The sequence below is a fragment of the Stegodyphus dumicola genome, chromosome 4, assembly GCF_044657685.1.
Source record: "Stegodyphus dumicola isolate Sdum_Otavi_A_Nest chromosome 4, ASM4465768v1".
Lineage (NCBI taxonomy): Eukaryota > Metazoa > Arthropoda > Arachnida > Araneae > Eresidae > Stegodyphus > Stegodyphus dumicola.
The window spans coordinates 28,007,250-28,026,464 of NC_140771.1; the positions used below are offsets into that span (position 1 = coordinate 28,007,250).

The 19,215-nt window shown below is 34.4% G+C and overlaps 1 protein-coding gene across 1 annotated transcript in view; it reads right to left on the reverse strand.

Annotated features, from left to right (window-relative positions):
* Positions 1–19,215, reverse strand: part of LOC118183739 (neural-cadherin-like) — a 544,211-nt gene that overhangs the window by 133,367 nt on the left and 391,629 nt on the right. The window contains exon 15 of the mRNA XM_035353337.2: positions 6,515–6,658. Within this exon, the coding sequence (XP_035209228.1) occupies positions 6,515–6,658 (144 nt within the window). The remainder of the gene's footprint in view (positions 1–6,514; positions 6,659–19,215) is intronic.

Consider the following 19,215-nt stretch of genomic DNA (forward strand, 5'->3'; position numbering starts at 1 on the left):
TTTTGGTGGAAAATAAATATTATATTTGGATTCAGCGGTGTGAAATCTGTAAGAAACGTATGCAAACGAAAAGAAAAAAAAGGGGGGAGATGGTGAAGTCTGTTTTTAGCCCAAAGTGGCAATTTGCTCAGGAGGGCAATTAATTTTAATTCGGCATTTTGCGTTAGTTCACTATAAACGGCGTTTCACTTTTCAAATTGTTGCCACCAAATATTAGTAGAGCCCCGCATTATATTGAAAGAAATTAAATAATGAAGACTCTGCATGAATGTATGTATGTTTCTCGCACCGCGAAAAGACTACGGCACCTAGAACATCAAATTTTGAATAATGTAGTCCTCCACTCGAATATGAGCATCTGGAAGCCCGAATTTGGAATTTATTTTATTATTTATTTCATAGTTTGTAAAAGATTAATTTTTGATTAACAAACTCAACGATTTCAAAGCGAGCAATGGCAACACTGTAAGGAAAAAACATTTTTGTCTCCAGCGCGCGAGATTACATCAGAAATTCTACAGATATACTCTTTTAAAATATTTTGTAACACTGATGTTGAATTGAATTTTATGGCTTAAGTGCGAAGAAGATGATATTTAATAAATAAAGATAACATGCTAAATGTTAAAAAAAGAAAAAAGCACTTTTAGGCGTAATATAAAATCTTGAAAGCGTTCGTTTCTTTCCCCCTTTTTTTAAATAAAATGAAAGAGAGGCTGATTATTTAAACGCACCAGGCTGTGACTGGAGCACGATGTCCCCCCGCGGGAAAAAAAAAAAAAAAAAAAAAAAAAAAACGCCAGGGGGTTTGTATCTATATATCAGCCGCATCTTTAGTCCAGTGTGAGCCGATAGGACGTGACGAGAGTAGCGTAATACTAAAATATTTCCGGTCCACATCCGAAAGCCTGAAAGAAATTATCCCTGCCCATTTTTGAGCTCTTTATATACAAAAATTCAAATTATTCTACGTATCATACTGCGCTAAGTTAGTCCTCCCACAGCAGAAACATTTCCTCCGTCGTCTAGAGTCAAAATATTTATGAACTTGTCCGACAGAACTCATGCAATATTTATGGGTTCTTCTGCAAAAGATTTATTTTCCCACTAAAGAGAGACGTTCCGGAGAACAACAACGAGAAACAGGCCAGCGCAATATCAGAGGACACCCAGCCAACTCTTCAGTTGCCTCCTTCCAAACAGGGGGAGTGGCGCTTCCTTGTTCTTATTTCTTTTGTGTTCCGAACAAATAGCGGATGATAGTTGCGATTCTTTGAACATATTTCTGGAGAAATCGACATATTTCCCTACTCAGAGAACAAGAAAGAAACGCGTCTTCTTTTCCTTTGGCACCCATTGTCGAAGGCAGCGGAATTACTTCCGTGGCAATGCTAAATATTCTGCAATATTTACTGCAAATATTTCACTAACTACGAAATGAAACGTCGTTAACAATAAAACATGCTGCGCTTTGAAACAAGCGAATTCTTTGCGAAATCAATTACAAATATTTCGTTATATAAGGTGTTTCTCGCGTCTTCTTAGCGAGCCTTCGTGGTGTAGTGTTTTCCACACTGGGCCGGTATTCCAGAGGCTCGCGGTTCGATCCCCGGGGCGAAAGCGTTGTTAATTTTTCATCTCTCCGGCTTTCATACCAACACAAGCACTGACTGAAAACGGATTTCAGAAACCAGTTTTATATTTAACATATGAGTATCTGCCTGCTAATCACACCCATATTAATGACAGCTGCAATGCAATTTTCGATATTTCAGCCATAACAAAGGGATTTGGATTACTTGATTATGGGAGAGCTTATTAGGACTGCCTACGTAATGGGACTGGAAAGCTACGAGAAGGATCTTCTAAGAGAAACTCAAATTCGTTCATACATGGGAAAAAAATTAAAAAATTCTTGCAGTCAGCATATTTTCCGGAATCCTATTTCAGGTACAGCTACTGGTCTTAAGCGATCTTTTCCGTACAACACTGTTTAGCCCTATAACAAATAGAAAATCTATTTTTTTTGTACCACCGGTGGAAACAAAAATTTCAAAATCGTCTTGACACCCTTTTGAGAATTCAAATATAAGTTGTTACAGTGAATCAGCATAATCATCAAACCCCAGAAAGTTCTACGTAAAAACGTTTGAAGACATTTGAAAAGAAAATCTGTACCTTAGTTCTCGGACTGAATTAATGACGCCATGGATACAACTACTAATTTGGAATTAAAGATGCAAAGATTCAAAGTATATCAGGGCTACCTGCACAAGGATTGGGATGCTTTCGTAGACGACTGAGTAAGGAAAAACAAGGTACAGTGAAACCTTCTCGTAGCGATGACCTCTGCTTTTTATCAGTATATCTCCGAACGTAAAAAATATCTATGCGGAGATCCCTTTCTAGGACGACTACTTTCACGCAAAACCAAAAACCGTTGGAACACCTCAGAATGAGTTTCCTATATACATTACACGGGAAAGGGATTATACGGTTAGTTTGTTACTTTAAAATAAACACTTCAAAGTCACTTTTCTCTCTTATGTCTAGTCTCGTAACCATGGTAACCACTGCCGTGGAAGATTGCAAGCACGACAAAAAGTCGAACACATTTATGTCTTAAGTTGAAATGCGATATCCTCGCCATAACGAAGAGTAAGAGTACAAGCTTTTTAACGATGTAATAAGCTTCATCTCTCTAAAACTGGATAAACTTTAAAACTGATACTAATCAGCAAGAAGCACTCATGAAGATTATTCATTACTGATCTCCGATCTAAATTCACTCGCACATAAAAAAACATGGATTCTGGAAACGATAACCGAAAATGAATCTAGTATTTACTGGAATCCAATCCACGGCAAGGAATGACATGACTATTTCAATATCAAATTCCAATTCAATTTATAAAAGGAAGGCCTGTTCACTGCTGTTTTACTAGTTATACATTCATGCTAAGAAGCGTGATCTTTTATTCAGGGGCAACGGAAAACCGGGATCGATATGCCGAAATGAATGCTGCCATAAATACGAAACCATCTTCTCTTCTCCGCAATACATTCCCATCATGCTTGGGGCACGTCCTTTTGCCGAAAGGACAAGTTTTTACGACACTTTTGGCTACTAATCACGATGCTTGAACGGCTCGTAATCCTAAAAAGACAAACCGAGTTTTACGATGCCCATATGACCATTAAAACAAAAGATGATGAAGTTGAAGGAATAACTATCATACTCCGCAACACTTTTCAATCATGAATAAGACGTAAAACGAAATATGGCAACTCTGGTCACAGTCCATTTCATGAGGAATTATTATTTATTTTCGAACGAGTTCGATACACGAGCGGTATACACGAGCGGTTTTACGTCCGGTATACACGAGCGACAAATTTTCAACTGTAATTTGTAATAGTTTCAATAGTGTTATTTTTCATTTTCCTCATTCCTATCCTAAATTTTTTTTAAATAGGCATCCCATGGACACAGATCTCTTCCTTGTTTCCGTTTGTAATACGTGTCATATTCCTTCACTGAAATGGTTTTCTCTAACGTATTTAGGACTACACTTTTAATGCTAGTAGGCGTTAACTACCAGCATTAACGAAGGTAAAGGAAGAAAAGCGAATTTGGAGATTCAGATCTTTGCAGCATCAGCAGTTACCATGGTTAGAGCTTAAAAGATAAATAAGTTACATTGAGATGACTATTTTAAAGCAACAAACTACACTATAATACTAGTGACGCACATGCTATAATACTAGTGACGCATATGCCTGCACAACGGCAGTAAGTTCCTCAGTCCAGTAATGCTTTTCTGCCTCCATTTTAAAAACTAATCAAATTAATGCATCGCAGCCGCCTCTATTAATAAAATATCCTAACCAGCCATAACGTGAAGACTTTTTCCTCTTCTGAAGTATGCTCTGCTGCAGCCAAAAATGAAATGAAATTTAAAACGAAAAACGCGCCCTTTCTTACAATCCATCAATTATTTTATTACTTTTTCATACAGAAATGGAAAAAGAAAAGGAGGGAAAAAGAGATGATTAAATGGAGAGAAAAATTTACCTTATTATTACTATTATTATTTATGAAGATATAAAAAGAAAAAAAAATTGTTTATTAGGATCTACGACGAAATTTCATTATATTACTTTTCATACAATTATTTTTTTTATAAAAACATTAATTTTTGAAATTTATAATACCATGAAAAGACGTTTTAAGCATAATTTTCTGTCTTTATAACTTTTATTCTGCTTCGACATTCTGAAACACGGAGAAACAGTCTTTCACATAAATAAACAAAATAATAAACAATTTGCAGAATCATAATGAATTTGGATTTTTAAAAGAGCCACACTGACTCTACAAATCCATGTCCCGATAAAAACTCAACAACAGAAGCACTTTTTCAAGCATTAATAAATAAATAAAAAACTCTGTTCCCGTTTGGAATTATTTAATTTAGGAAAAACGCATGAGGGGTAAAGCACCAGCTCAATTTTGACAGAGACCACATGGATGTGACCGAATATCTCACATTTTTTAACACAACTTCTTGACAGAACTTTCCGTAAACAGGTTTTAATTCTCTTCTGCAAAGACACCCCGCCAAAAAAAAATTATAACGTTATCAAATCTTAACGATACGTGAAGCTGGAAGAAACTTTTTCGAGAAACGAACTTGTCAGTTGCTTACCACTAAAGGATTCCAGTTTTAGCTGAAGCTGAAGCGTTGCCCCTCGTACAATTTCTGCAAAGAACTGTTTTTCATAAGGCAATCAGATAATAAATAAAAATAAAAAATAAAAACTATGGAAAATGTTTCTTTCGATCGCGCTGTTGAGGGTAGCTTGTAGATGTGGCACCGTATTTATGTTTGAGTCAAAACACTTTGCAGAAAGGGAATATTCTGATGGTGCCAATTCAGGAGAATATGGAAACTAAGTCAATTTCCCATTCAACATGCCTTAATTTTCGCAGCAGCTTCGTGTCACCTGAGATTCTGTTTTGTTATGATGAAAAAAAAAAAAAAAAGCACGCCCTTTCTGTTACTCAGAGTCATTCGTTTTTCATCAGTGTGTAGCTTCAGACCTGCCAGATTACTTCCAATACACTGCTTTGACGATTATATCATTTTTCTATCCGTGGCTTACAATAAAGAAATTTTTTGCATATCGCATCAAATAACATTATCTTCTCTAAATCATGGTCTCTCGTACGACTTTCTATCAACTCAGTGTCTTTACAAGTTCTATAATCTTGTATTTAAATGACCATTTTTTATCGCTGGACGGCGATTCAGAAAACAAGAAAGGCAAATTTCAGTTTGCTTCATTAAATTCATGTCCGATAACATCAGCGCAGTTTAGAAACTTTTCCTTTTAAGCTTTTAAATGCTGACGTTCAATGAACGGGTTGATTAGAATTACTCAGATAATCAGCGCATATAATTAAAAAACTTCAACACTTGCAGATGACCCAAAATTGTCCACTACTCAAGAGAACCTTAATTCCCCACACGAAATTCCTGTACATTTTTATCATCTCGAACTCTCTTCACGTATAGTGATCATACTAAAATTCAAACGGTTTGAATTATTACATTTACCTGCAAGCAAAGGCCTTCTATTAACATGTCAAAAATGATAATATGCTGGCAAAAGACTTAATAATGTCAAAACTCGTGGAATGACCTATGACATGTAGTCCCGTGCGAACAGATCAAAAGGTTTCTACTAACAAGAGCATTTTCACTACAAATCTTATCAAGATATCTATGCAGAAGAATGTTGAAATCTCTGTTAGCCCGAATTATAGCCCAGAAACCCTTACATTAAGATTGCTGGTACTACAGGCACTCGTTCTACCTATAACGTATTTACGGAAGCTCAAAAGAATCTCACAGATTAAGAAATATTGCGATCCTTTGTTCCATGGTAGTACCATCATCAAATTAATTCATGGCTACTTTCACTGAGCAATATCCGATCTTGTTTGCTCACTTGTAAGTAGGCATGACCTACCTATTCGGGTATTTAAAATGCGCCAATGACGAATCATTCTGGCACTGGAGAGTGTATAAAATATCCAGATCTGGATATTTTATACACTCTCCAGTGCCAGAATCCAGATCTGGATTCTATTGCTAATCCAGATCTGGATTTCGTGATAATACCCCATTAATAGTCTTATTCAAACTGAAGTTCAGGAACAAGACTAGTGAAGTATCCTTTTTTAGCATTCCACTATAAAAAATACTGTCGCCCTTCATAAATAATAATATATCGCAATCGCTGTTTTTAAACAATTTTTTTTTTCTTTTCTTCTATGAAAACATTTCTTACAGTTCTTGTACTCCTAAGATCTGATACGGACGTGGACAGAACCGATTAACCGTAATGGTAGAGGGATGGTGCCCATATCCTCCGTTACTACTACTCCTAAGATGTGATATTTCTTACTGCACAATATGAAAGAGAGTATGATATTAAAAACACTTACATTGATCTTCGTCCTTGGCTGTGATAGTGATGACCGTGTGCTGTATGTCCTCGTCTTCGTTGACTTCGGCTTCATAAAATGACTGCTCGAAATATGGTGGATTATCGTTCTTGTCACCAATCCCGATTCGGATGTACTTGGTCACTGCACAAAGAAAAAGATTTAAAATATGTAATAACCGTATTAAGAATAAACACAAAGCTCTCAACAACACATCAAATGCAGAGTTTAAACAATCGTACATATCATTTCCACTGCCTTATCTGAAAAATCTTGAAGCCGGACCCGCGAATTCAAAGTTTCCGATTAAGTAGCATATGCAGCTACTGAAACGAAATCAATGTCTTTAAAATTACGTAAAAAAGTAACCTTAGATTGGAATAGATTTTGAATAATGTTTTAACGATTTCGAGGTCAATCCCTCTTCCCTCGAGCCGCAGCTTCCTGTGCTTCAGAAGCAAAAACATTATTACTACAAACTGCATTAAATGATAAGAAACCTCAGCCAATTTTCGTATCACAATTTATACCAGGGTGGAGTAGTACTTTTATCACGGGCCAAAAATAAACGTCCTTTTTTAGTGCGGGCAGGACCGTCTTTATTTGTGTTGTGCTTGCGGGAGCTTTTGTGGTTATTGTTTGGCAGAAAGCGATTACGGAAGGACACTTCTTGGTAGGGAGGGGGGGGGAGGAATTACAATTTAAAATAGCATTTTATGCATTTAATTTTACATTTCTTACTTTAAAGACGCCGCACACGATGTTACGATAGCGCTGCATATATGTGCTCAACCAATGAAATATAAAATGAACACGCGTTTCAAAGCATATGAAAACAAAAAAGGGCATCGATGATTAACCAAACATATATTTTATATATTTATAGCTTTGCATATATTCTTATTTTTACTGCAAACTAGAGAAAGGGGAGTATGGTTCGGTTACCGACAACTTGCAGTCTCGTTACATACCCTAAAAACGAGATCTATTCCTACTGGTCCTTGACATGTTCTTTGTCTATTCTTGTTTCTGATCAGCTGCTAGAAATGACAGAACTATATTCTTCCCCGAATGCCCATGCTTCCCATATCTAGTGTTCTTAGTTTAGACTAACAACCAGTATAGTCAGACGTATACAGAGTGTCTCAAAAGGTCGTTGCCAAACTTAACATGCTGGTCTGTCATACCATGACCAAATATGACTTACATAAGAACTTGTGTCCGAAAATGCGATCTTCTTTCGAGTATTATAGAAAGTCTCCGTTTTGGTAATGCACACGTTTGTTTGGTATGGGCAGGAATAATGATCGATGAACGTACTTCCCTACATGTTTTAAAATCAAATCTGTGACCAACCAGAGATATCAGGACGAAGTCTTATACCTTGTGTAAAATTTTTCAGACGTGCATTTGTTTTTTTTTTTTTAATTGACAATAATGCTCATCCTAATGGAGTAAACCCTGCAGGCGAATTTCTTCAATGTGAAGACATTGAGCGAATACCATGGCAGCAAATTCTAATCTTAACCCTACAGAGAATTTACAGGACTATCTTGGAAAAGCTGTTCGACAGAGACATTTTTCTTTTTATAGATGTAACCGCATTGCTAGATGAATGAAACTTTATTCCTCAAAATGTGGTTGGTTAACAGTGTTATTATTAGCATAAGGGCAAGATAGGATGTGTACAAGTCAGGGAAGCTCACATAATTCAGAGGCCTTTCTAAATTCCCCCCCCCCTAAATTCTCTTTGTAACACATTATTATCATTTTTATCATTTGATGCAACATCTTTTTAACATATGCATTTCTCTTTAACTTTTTCCTCGTTATTTACGCGTTATGATGTTGTGTATCATTTGACACAAAATCATAAAATCAGTTTCTAAGAAAATCATGACTTTATGCACGTAAATATGAATTGGATTTGAGTGTAATTGTCATAATACTAGAATAATTTCAAAACTACGAAAATTCCGAACAGAATACACAGAAGTTATAACCAATTTGCTTTAATTCGAAACCTCACATAAAATAACTTATTTCGATCTAGCTAGTTCCGAAATGAAACTCATTCGGAGATTTTCAAGCACTTCCCAACAATAGAATAAGAATATTAGTAAAAAAAGTTAAGAAGTTCTTCCTTTTAATCGCAATTTTTTTCATGCACAGCTTTCGAAACGCCCTGCATAAAAACGCACGAAATTTGGAAATTACTATAAGGTACATTGGAAGGAACGAGTACGATTAATTTATATCAGAAAATAAAGGAAAAGTAAAAACGACTTGAAAGGGTACATTAAGATATTATACTCGGGAAAACTCTGAAAGAACATTAGTTACAAATATATTCATTGGCAAAGAAAATCTATTTTTAAGTTGCAAAGCATCACCTTGACGATATAACAGAGAAAATTGAACTTTATCGATTTGTGGGTACTTTTAAGGTCCTTGAAGAAAAACCGTCAGTGAATTTCATTCTAGTTGGAAATCTTCACGTAGAAAAGTAACGACCTGAACATCTCGCATTCATTTTCGATAACCGTTCTTCTTCCCACTCCCATAATGTTACACAGAGAAATAATTACCCGAGCAAACAGTTTTCTAAAAATCCATTTCTGCATACTTCAAAAGTATAAGTGTTTCGTTTAAAGGCCAAAGAAAGAAGGAACGTTTGATTGAAATTCCAGTTCTGATTGGATCTCAAGAAACGCAGTTAAAAGTTCTGCCATTCATATCTCCAGAAAGAAGTTTATAGCTCAAAAGATTTCACTTCTGCTCTAAAAACGTATGATCAAAGGAATTTTTGAACGTTTATTGAAAAGGGATACTAGCAATGATTTTCCTATTTTTAATCAAACTTTTTATGCAGTAATTTTTTAAAAATATATATCAAAGGCTAATCATGGAGAAATAATTACAGTTACCTAAAGAATTTTACAATTTCGCGCCATTTCCGGAACGGTTTACTGCATAAAATAATTAATTATTAAAGTTTTATCATCCTAGAACTGCACAACCAGGTGAGTATAAAAGTTAAAGCAAAATCCTTTATTAAAACAGTGGACTGAAACTGATATTTTCAGGTCTGAACTTTTGGTATTAACATATTCATTCAATTCAAAGTGAAAAACGCATATTTCTGACTTCGAGCGTCCAGGCTCATTACAAAAACTACATTTAGAGCTACACATTTCACAAAGATTTATGACTGAAATTCTCTATATATATCAACCTTTTCCGTCACACAGTTATAGTTTAATTCAATATAAAGTAAAATAAAAAATAATTAGCTCTTGTAAATAATAAAAAAATAATTAGTCATCTGTCACTAAAAATTAAAAAGTGAGACTGCCAGCAAAAACGGACCTTTAAAGCAAAATTATCAAGGAAAAATTTACATGAAATCAGTCAAAAAATATAAGGAACATTTCTGAGGAGAATTGAAGAAATCTTTTAATTAGCTGATTATGGCAAAGCATATGAGGGCTATCTGCCTAAGGGAAAAAACGCTTTCCTGGAGAACTTTCTTTGGTTGCATTCACGTTACATACGGGGGAAAACCTTAAAAACTTCCATACAACTCCCCACTCGTCGGAATTTGAATGCAGATGGAAATAAGAGTATTCCGCATTTTTATCTGCGCGCTCATTCGTGGTAACTCTCAAAGAAAATTTCAGTAAAAATAAAAATCTACTTGAACTGCGTCTTCAAAAGGAATGAGTAAAATTAACAGCAATTCTTACTAATATTATAAATGCAAATGTGAGTTTGTTTGTTTGTTACGCTTTCACGCCTTAATTACTGAACCGATCATCATGAAATTTTCAACAAATATTTTTGATACATCAGAAAAAGTTATAGGCTATAAAATGTCTTCGTATGACTTTAATTAGCCCATATTAATTAAAAACTACTTTTCTAGTAAATTTTTCACTTACTTTGTTGGGTTTTTCTCTATTAAAGAGATCTGGCTACGCGCCAATTTATACTTTCACAAATATCAATGGAACGGCGGTCAGTTGAATTTCGAAACACATATCCGCTGATTCCAAAAATTCGTCGAAATCCATCGATATCATTCTCATTTTCGTACGACTTTAATCAGCTGAAATATTAATTAAAAACTCTGAAAACGCTAATTTGAATGAGACTCACTAGCGACATTAGGGATTTTTTCTTGAGTCTTCCCGTGTGGGTCCAATAAATTGGTGATAAAAAGGTCGACCGTTGGGTTGGCGAAAACTTTTGATCTAATTATCCAAATTTTTCGAAATTTAGGAACTTGTGCCGCTCTCTGAATGATAGGAAGAATGGTGGTGTAACTCGCTTAATTATTTCCAGCTTGATCACAGATGAAACAATACTTCGCTTGCTATTGTTAACTCTTTGTTGACAGGCTGCGACTCGAAAGCGACGGAAAGGGGGAGCTGGTATCCGGTCGACCGTTGGTTGGCGAAAAGTCAAAGTTCACGGATTTAGACGTGGAAAATCATTTTAAAATTAATAGCGATTTGAAACTATCATCAACATTTCGACTTTTGTGATATATTTAATGTTTTATTTCGTATTTTTTTAAAAGATCTATTCATTCGTGCTATATATTTTTGTTATTGTTGCTTGAAAAATTGCATTTACATTTTATATTCTTTACATTTTATTCTTTACATAAAAAATTTTGTTTTATCATTTTAAGGCGCTCGAATGTTCTTTATTTTGAAATTTTACGCGGAGTTGAAACTTATTTAAGGACATCAACGCGAGCGAAGCCGCGGGTAAAGCTAGTATGACATAAATGCTGGTCAAATGAATGTCTTCTAGGTTTAAGGCAGTCATACGTGAAAAAGGTAACGCAAAAAATATACTAATGGTAAAATTATTATAAAATATACACTATTGATAAAAATATACAAATGATTAAATTATTTTTCTTACTACGGAATGTAACTGAATAGTTTTGTATAGCTAGTTTAATCCTTCTTTATATTCATAATTTTCCTTAATCCTGAGAATTAATTAATTTTAATTTTTACACATTACATTCAAATACAAATGCAGAGTTTTAAATTGTATATACATTTTTACTGCATTTAGCATTTTAAATTAAATAATGTTGCGAAATTTGTAGGATGGCTGAATATATGAAGTAAACCGAAAGTGCTATTATTTAATTCAGGTTCTCAATAAGATATGCGCATGTACTTTTATTGGGTATATAACAAGTCATAGGACGTAACGTTCGCCAATTTTCAGATTGTTTGTAATTTTTCCTTCTGATGTTCATTTTACGCCATATTCAATCGTTACATCAACAGTATGACGTCCAGCACTTCGACTGAATAAAACAATTCAGTAGTACAGGAATGCAACCACAATGTCTTGCATATGTCATCACGCACAATTAATTCACAAAAATTACTGTTCACTATGTCGTCTGGCGTTTTAGTAGTAAAAGTATTTACTCTAGCGTAAAATGATCTTTCACTTTATGGACAATTATTCGAAGTGCGCTTATGGTCCATTAGCGCTTGCCAATGTAAACGTCTTCAGTTCATCTTTTTGAACTGACTGAATTAAATAAGGGCACTTTCAATCCAATCCATTCACATAATATACATTTTAAAGAATTAAAGAAATCCCATCATTTCATTCTCGGAAACTCTCGTATATATTCAAATGAAGTCAAAAATTTGAAACATAAATAGTCTCTAAAAATTAAAACAGTCTTTAACTTTTTCTAAAACCAAATAAGATTGAAAACAACCCATTCGTCCTCCGTGACACACCCCAACTAGATCCCCTACCCCTTTGTCAAGGTTCCAATGGAAACAAAAGCCTTCAACAATAGTCATCAGAGAATGAATAGGTTTGCGGCAGACATCAAGAGAGTTGAAAGCAGAGAGAAAACAGGTGATTAATGCCGAGAGAAACTCAAATCGACTCGTGTAAGTGCAAAGCGTCTTTGTCATGGACGAGAACTGACTCTCGGTGAAAGCATTAGGTCCCTGATTCAGAAACATTACTCTCCCCGCTGGTCTATAAAATAGGAAAGATCACATTTGGAAAGTCTCGTTTCCATTGTAGTGCGTATATAAATTGCAGTTTTAACATACCTCAACGATTAAAACACGAAGGCAAATGAATTAACGAGTCACAATGTAAGGTTATAGAAATTATCTAAATCCTGGCCTAAATTTCCGTGGTCATTTACTTCTTCTTGGCTTCCGTCACAACAATTCAACGGATTCGAAGTTTCTGATAATCTCAGTTAAGCAAGAGTATTATTAAATACTCTAGTCCTAATACTTTAGTAAAATAACTAAAAACTCTACTATTTATTACTTACTATTAAAATATTCTAATTCTAGTTCTTCGGTGGCAATTTTATCTGAAAAAAAATTACTACGTGGGTGTAATTTTCCTTTCACTGCTTGCTTAATGTATTCGCGACGAAAATATAAAAAGATTCAGCAAAAAATTCGTTAAATACTATATGGCATATTACTAAAATTTCTTAGAAATTGCGAATTGTTGCTACGTATTCAAAAACACGAAGCCCAAGAAATTACAATCGGAAAATTATAAATAGTTTTTAAGAGCTAATTCTTAAATTATAAGAAGTATAAAATTAATAATTCTTTAGTTATAACAATTATTTACTATAAGTCTTTAAAAGTCTGTTAATAATTCCTAAGTTCTTATTAGTAATTCTTTAGTATCTTTTAAAACAGACGGTTAGGTGCGAAGACACTAGGCATTTTTTCAGTATCAGTTAACTTTTAGTAGATTTAGCTCTGAAAAAAGGAGGGAAAATATAATCAGGTACATACTGGAAATCTTCCGCCTGTAAGTAATCTTTAATCTTTCTCTTCAGCCCACAAGTGCGACATGTTTTAATTTACAAAATACTGATTCTGGCTCACCAGCGGCCGAGCGGTAAAAGCCGTGAACAATGGTAGTTCGGTCAGCGGTTCGAGTCCAGGCGAACGGGCTGGTTGCATGCGGGTTTATTGGTTTTCCGATGTGACACGTGGATACCAGAAATTTTCCCTAAAAAAGACCTCCACGGGGCATACCTGCCTTTCCGTGTAGTGCCTAATGGCGGAGCACGTAATAAGTTTATATATATATATATATATATATATATAATGATTCAGATCACCTGCTCAGTTAAAATTCATCATCTTGCAGTTTAGCACAAGACATAAATAATGAATCTCTTTCTATATGAATTGCAGCTTACATTAATTCTAGACAGATTACTACTCCTCTAAAGAAGTGCTTTTCCCTTTTTAAAGACTTTTTATGCACCAATAGGTAACCGTGATACACAAAATTTTGCCGAGGAAGGGGGGATTTAAACTTGAAAGCCAAAATATTTTCCAGATCTTTTTCACTCGGTAGTTAGATCATAAATTATTAGCGCCTATAGGTTAACAGTTGTGCTATTGTTCATAAGTTACAGAACCGTCGAGTTTTGTGTCGCACATTATCTTTAAGATATAATTTATAGGCAGTGTTTTTCTACGTACGAAAACTCATCTCGATACTACTATAACCTTAAGACAAGAAAATACTTAAGCGTTATTAACAGCATAGCGAAAACATTTACAGTCTTAGTTAAAAACCGAACGCACAGTAAATGTTCTAAATTACCTAATGCACATCCCGTAAATTAAATATATTTTAAATTGTTCGAATCAAAACATTACAATAAATAAATAAATAAATAAAAATTTAAAAGTGCATTTATTGTTTTCGAATGGCTCGAGATTTTAGAAGCTGTAAATAAATTAAAATGTTATGCCATATCAAATGGCAGCATCCAAAGAATCTATCATGGCGCACGAAAAATAAACGAAAAAAAAAAAAAAAAAAAAAGCACGTGGATGCACGGTATAGCACAAGGTAACGCCAGAGAAAAAATTTTGGAAAAGACCAAGTTAAAGGCATTTGTAGCAGCAGGCATTTGGAGAGAGAATTCACGATTCGTAAAACTTTTTCTATTCCAAGTAAAGAAGAAGGGGAAGAGAGGGGGTAAGAAGCACTCATCTACGATAAAACATCTCTCCAGAGGCAAGGGAGAAATCAATACAAGAAACCGTCAGATATTTGTTAGTGATGAAAGAGGAATTTAAGTTTGAAAGGAAATATCCGTTAGGCCTAATTCGGAATCCGATCAAGAGACGGATTCAATTAGACCTCGAGAGACTCCGTCTCCAGATCTCCAGAGAAGAATTAATTTTCAGTATTCCCAGGGGAATGACGTAATACTAAAACCTCTAAAATATAGATTACTCAAGTTACAGCTTGACAAACAGGTTTTTCTTTACATACACGAATAACAGCTTACAGATTCATGCTAATCAAACGCCCGAAAACTCCATCCTTCGAGTATATCACCGAGGACAGAGAGTTTAATCAACTATATGAAGAATATAAAAACGCAATTAATCTAATAAAAACATTTAGAAAACCATCAAAGCCAAAATAACAAAAAAGTTAACAAAGCCAAAATAATAAAGATAAAAAACAACAAAAGTCATTAAAGACAAAGGCGTTAGGTACTAGTGTATGAAATTTAAAATAATTAAATAGCAATAATTAAAATTTAATTTTAGCTTCAACTTACGATCAAACTTCTAACTGCAATGTATAGCACAAAAACTGTAAATTCAGCAACATTCGAACAAAATCAAAATTTGATCTAAAGCTGCTAATACTTAAAGGGTCTAAATTTGAAATCAATTAGTTATCTAGAAATCCTCTGGCTTTCTCATTCTAGTTTCACTCCTTAAACATACGAAATGATTCTTTTTTAAAAACAGATAAAGCAAACGCGGGGATATCATGTTACACTGGTCTCGGAATGTCATTTCATAACAGAAGAAGCTTTGTGCTACGATGATAAGTTTCACTACACTGGTTCCCCCCCCTTCCATTAGCCTTTTGGTAGACGGCGCATTTCTTTTCTCCTCCTCCCTACCATTTAATTTCTTTAAAAATTTTCTTTACTTATTTGCTTTTATTTTTTTCCTCGAGTACGCTAGCGAGTTTTCTTTTCTTTTCGATAGTTTAATTTTCTAGTTGGTGTACTTATTACTTAAACAAAATTTAAAAAAAAAAAAAAGGGAAAGAGAGAAATATATAAAAAAAAAAAAAAAAAAAAAAAAAAAAAAAAAAAAATTTTTTTTTTCCATTCCTCTGTTTACTCCTGAAATTTTGGAACTGGTTAGAAACCCATTTTATTTACCATACTACTCAAGGTATAAATAGATACAAAAAATGCGATTAAGAATCGAGGTAGAGTGCTTTTTAAAAGATTAAATTAGTCTACAATGAGAAAAGTATTTTTATAATACCGAAAATAAATCAAAATCCTTATGCTTTCTGACTGAAATGTTTACGTATGACAAACACGATTTTTTTCGCAAACAAAATACAACTCTTCAGATGCTTTAAAAACTAAGCCCACGATTTTTTTCGCAAACAAAATACAACTCTTCAGATGCTTTAAAAACTAAGCCGCATCCGAATAGCAAATATGATCACAGTAAGAAAACCTTCATATGACAACATTTCGATGTAGACGGAAGTCCTCTTTTAAAGCCCACTGGCAAAAACTAGAAGACACTAGACTTTTTAAAGGAAAATTCACCACATTTCCTTGATGCGATGCCAGTTATTTGCTGCTCTAAAACGCGTAAGACCACGGCAGGATTCGTAGGTCGCATAATTTACCGCAAAAGAAAAGGAGGAAAGAGAAGAAAATGCAAATAAGCTCCAAAGCTAGGCTGTTGCATATCATTAAACTGCCATCCTTTTTATATTAAAACCCATAAGCCATATTACCCTTTCAAAAGAAGTAGCGCAATTTCCGCCCAATATAAAAATGCTTAGCGCGTCTTCAGCACACAGTATTTGCAACCCATCTCTCTAACCACATATACATATTTCAATCCCTTCCTCCCCTTTCCCAATAAAAAAGAATTCATTTCTTTTCCTCAATTCGCCTACGCGGAAGGAGGAATTTTTCACGAATAAATGCTATTTACAGCAGCACCAGATCCTCCTCAGAACAAGCTAACAAGAAAATTTTATGCATCAAACCATGCAGTAAACTTGTGTCTTCCTTCTTCACTTCTTTATATATTCTTACAAGCACTACGTTAGAAAAAAAGATATAACGAATGCGCTTTTTCCCCCCTCTGCTCTCCTCCCAACATTCCGTAACATTAGAGGTTCGATGGCCATCGATGATGTACTGCCTTCCAACGTCTCGTTAGCATACTGTTCGCGAACATCAACAGCGACAACATGAGCTGCTTGACTTGCGAACTGCTCGGTTTATAAAAGACAAAAAAGAAAGGGGAATATGAAGTTAGTGAGTATCCTATTCTGCGAACATACGTAACATATAACATTTGTTCACAGTTTGGAAGTAAGGTTAAACCTAATTGCCATATTGAAGACTTGTTTAACCTTCTCAAACAGCATACGATCCATCTTCCTCGTATTTTAATTTCAGCATTAACGAATACAACAAGCCCAAAATCCAAAATATAACATTTTATTCACTATGAACTAACAGTGTACCGCTATTTAAATTAAAGCACTGCTCTTTGCGGAGTTTTTGAAATACAGCAAAGTCAAACATCTACAAAACAAGCAGTAAATTAAATACTCATTACCCAAGTTCTATATGCGCAAATTTTAAACATGAATACACTTTTATTGTCTGACTACTCGCGAAAAACAATGCTTTTACTTCAGAGATGAAAATCTTCATACCATAATGTGTTTAAGTTCGCAGACATAATGGTAATCTTCAGAGGTGGTCATCTTAAGGAGGTGATCGTCTTGACGACATGAATTTGAATTTTAATACGAAGATTAACGAGTACAATAATGGTTAAAATACTGCGATAAATTCATGAAAATTAAATAAAGAGAGAAAGTCAGTATGATTTTACCATAATAAAACATTTTTTTTTTCATCTTATGAATACCATTAAAGTAATTAGTAAAAACATTTCATCTCAAAAAGACCATAAGGACAGCAAAATAAATAGCTTCTTATTTTTCACATTATTTTGAAATTAAATAATATTCTACTTCGGAATAACGGGTAAAATGCTTCATGCTTATCGCTTGTCATTAATTTTGATTCTTTTGAAAATATATTAAACATCCCCCCCCCAAAAAAAACAGATAAGCTATTGAGATCCCGGACAGCTGATGAGCGTGTTGTCAGAAAACGGCATCAGAGGTTGCTTGCACAGGCTCGGTAATGATTTCTTGTGTTTCTTCACTAGCTTTTCTTACCGCTTCCATTTCAACAGTTTAAACTTGGAATTACTGCATCAGTATATTTTACTTCACATTACTTCACGTATGATAAGAATATTGTTATGAAGAATATCTAAAAGATAGCACTAAATGTTAAAATAATTTCGCTTACAATAAGCACGAGAAAATTAAAATTTCTTACGACCAGTAGTTTACAGTATAAATAAGGCAGTTAGGGAAACGGGGGAAAAGCATACAGTCTCTCCCTGCAAAAAGTGGGGAAGACTCCTCTCTCAGTGGTTTAACCGTAATTGGAACACCAGGACTTTTTGCCCGGGCATAAAAGCCCTAACGCTTATAGCATTAAAAGTTACTAAACAGATTTTAATGAAATCACTTTTGAAAATGTAAAGTAAAAAGAATATTAATTAATTTTTAAAATGTTTAATTAAGCATCATTAAATAGCACAGACGAGTGTAAAAGGGAAGCGAAAGTTGCTCAGCTTGTGCTTAATACATAAGTCAGAACGAATTTTTTAATGCCAATGAGAAAGAGAGATACAGTATCACAGAAGATTAAAAGACACATACAATAATTAAATAAATTTCGTATCGTATAAATAAATAATTCGAGATATTTCTCAACTGAAATGAAAATGACAAGCCAAGACATAATAAAATCCCCAGACTTAAACAATATTCAATTCCTCGTGAAATAGCACTATTCCGAACACACTTAGGTGCGTTATAATTTGACGCAGAAAGTATCCATTTACATTCCAACATATTAATTCTGTTACATAAAAATCACAACTTCTGATGTTAATTAAAATAAACTTTAATAATTAGCAATGGTATAGAATTATCTACGGGGGTGGGATGTGGAACTGACATATTTTTTGCACATCGATATACCCCCCGGAGAAAAAAAAAAAAAAAACTTTTACATGCAGGCACGGAAGTTAACACCCAAGTGAAATCTGTGTTGCTGTACAAATCATATAAAACTCCACCCTCTTTCGCGAAAACCTCATTCGGCTGACTAAAGCGTAAAAATAATCTAACAGAACAAATCCGATATATTTGTCAAAAGAAGATGTTATGAATGAAATGAGGAAGGGGGAGGAAGAAATGCAGTCTTTTTATCACTAAGTATAAAAGTTTACAAGAGTTTTTAAAAAAAGGGGGGGGGAGTAGTTCAGCGGAAATGACAATCTTATGAAGTTCAAAAATAGGAAAAATCCAAAAATGATTTAAAGGAAAAAAATGGAGGGTAGACCTGAATTTGGTGGAGAAAGGGGGGACTCGAGGAAATGGCAAGCAAATGAGTTCGAACCCACCTCGTTTCCTCAGATTTACTCTCACACCCAAACAGATGCTGACACAAAACTTCCGAGTTTTTTCTTATTTTC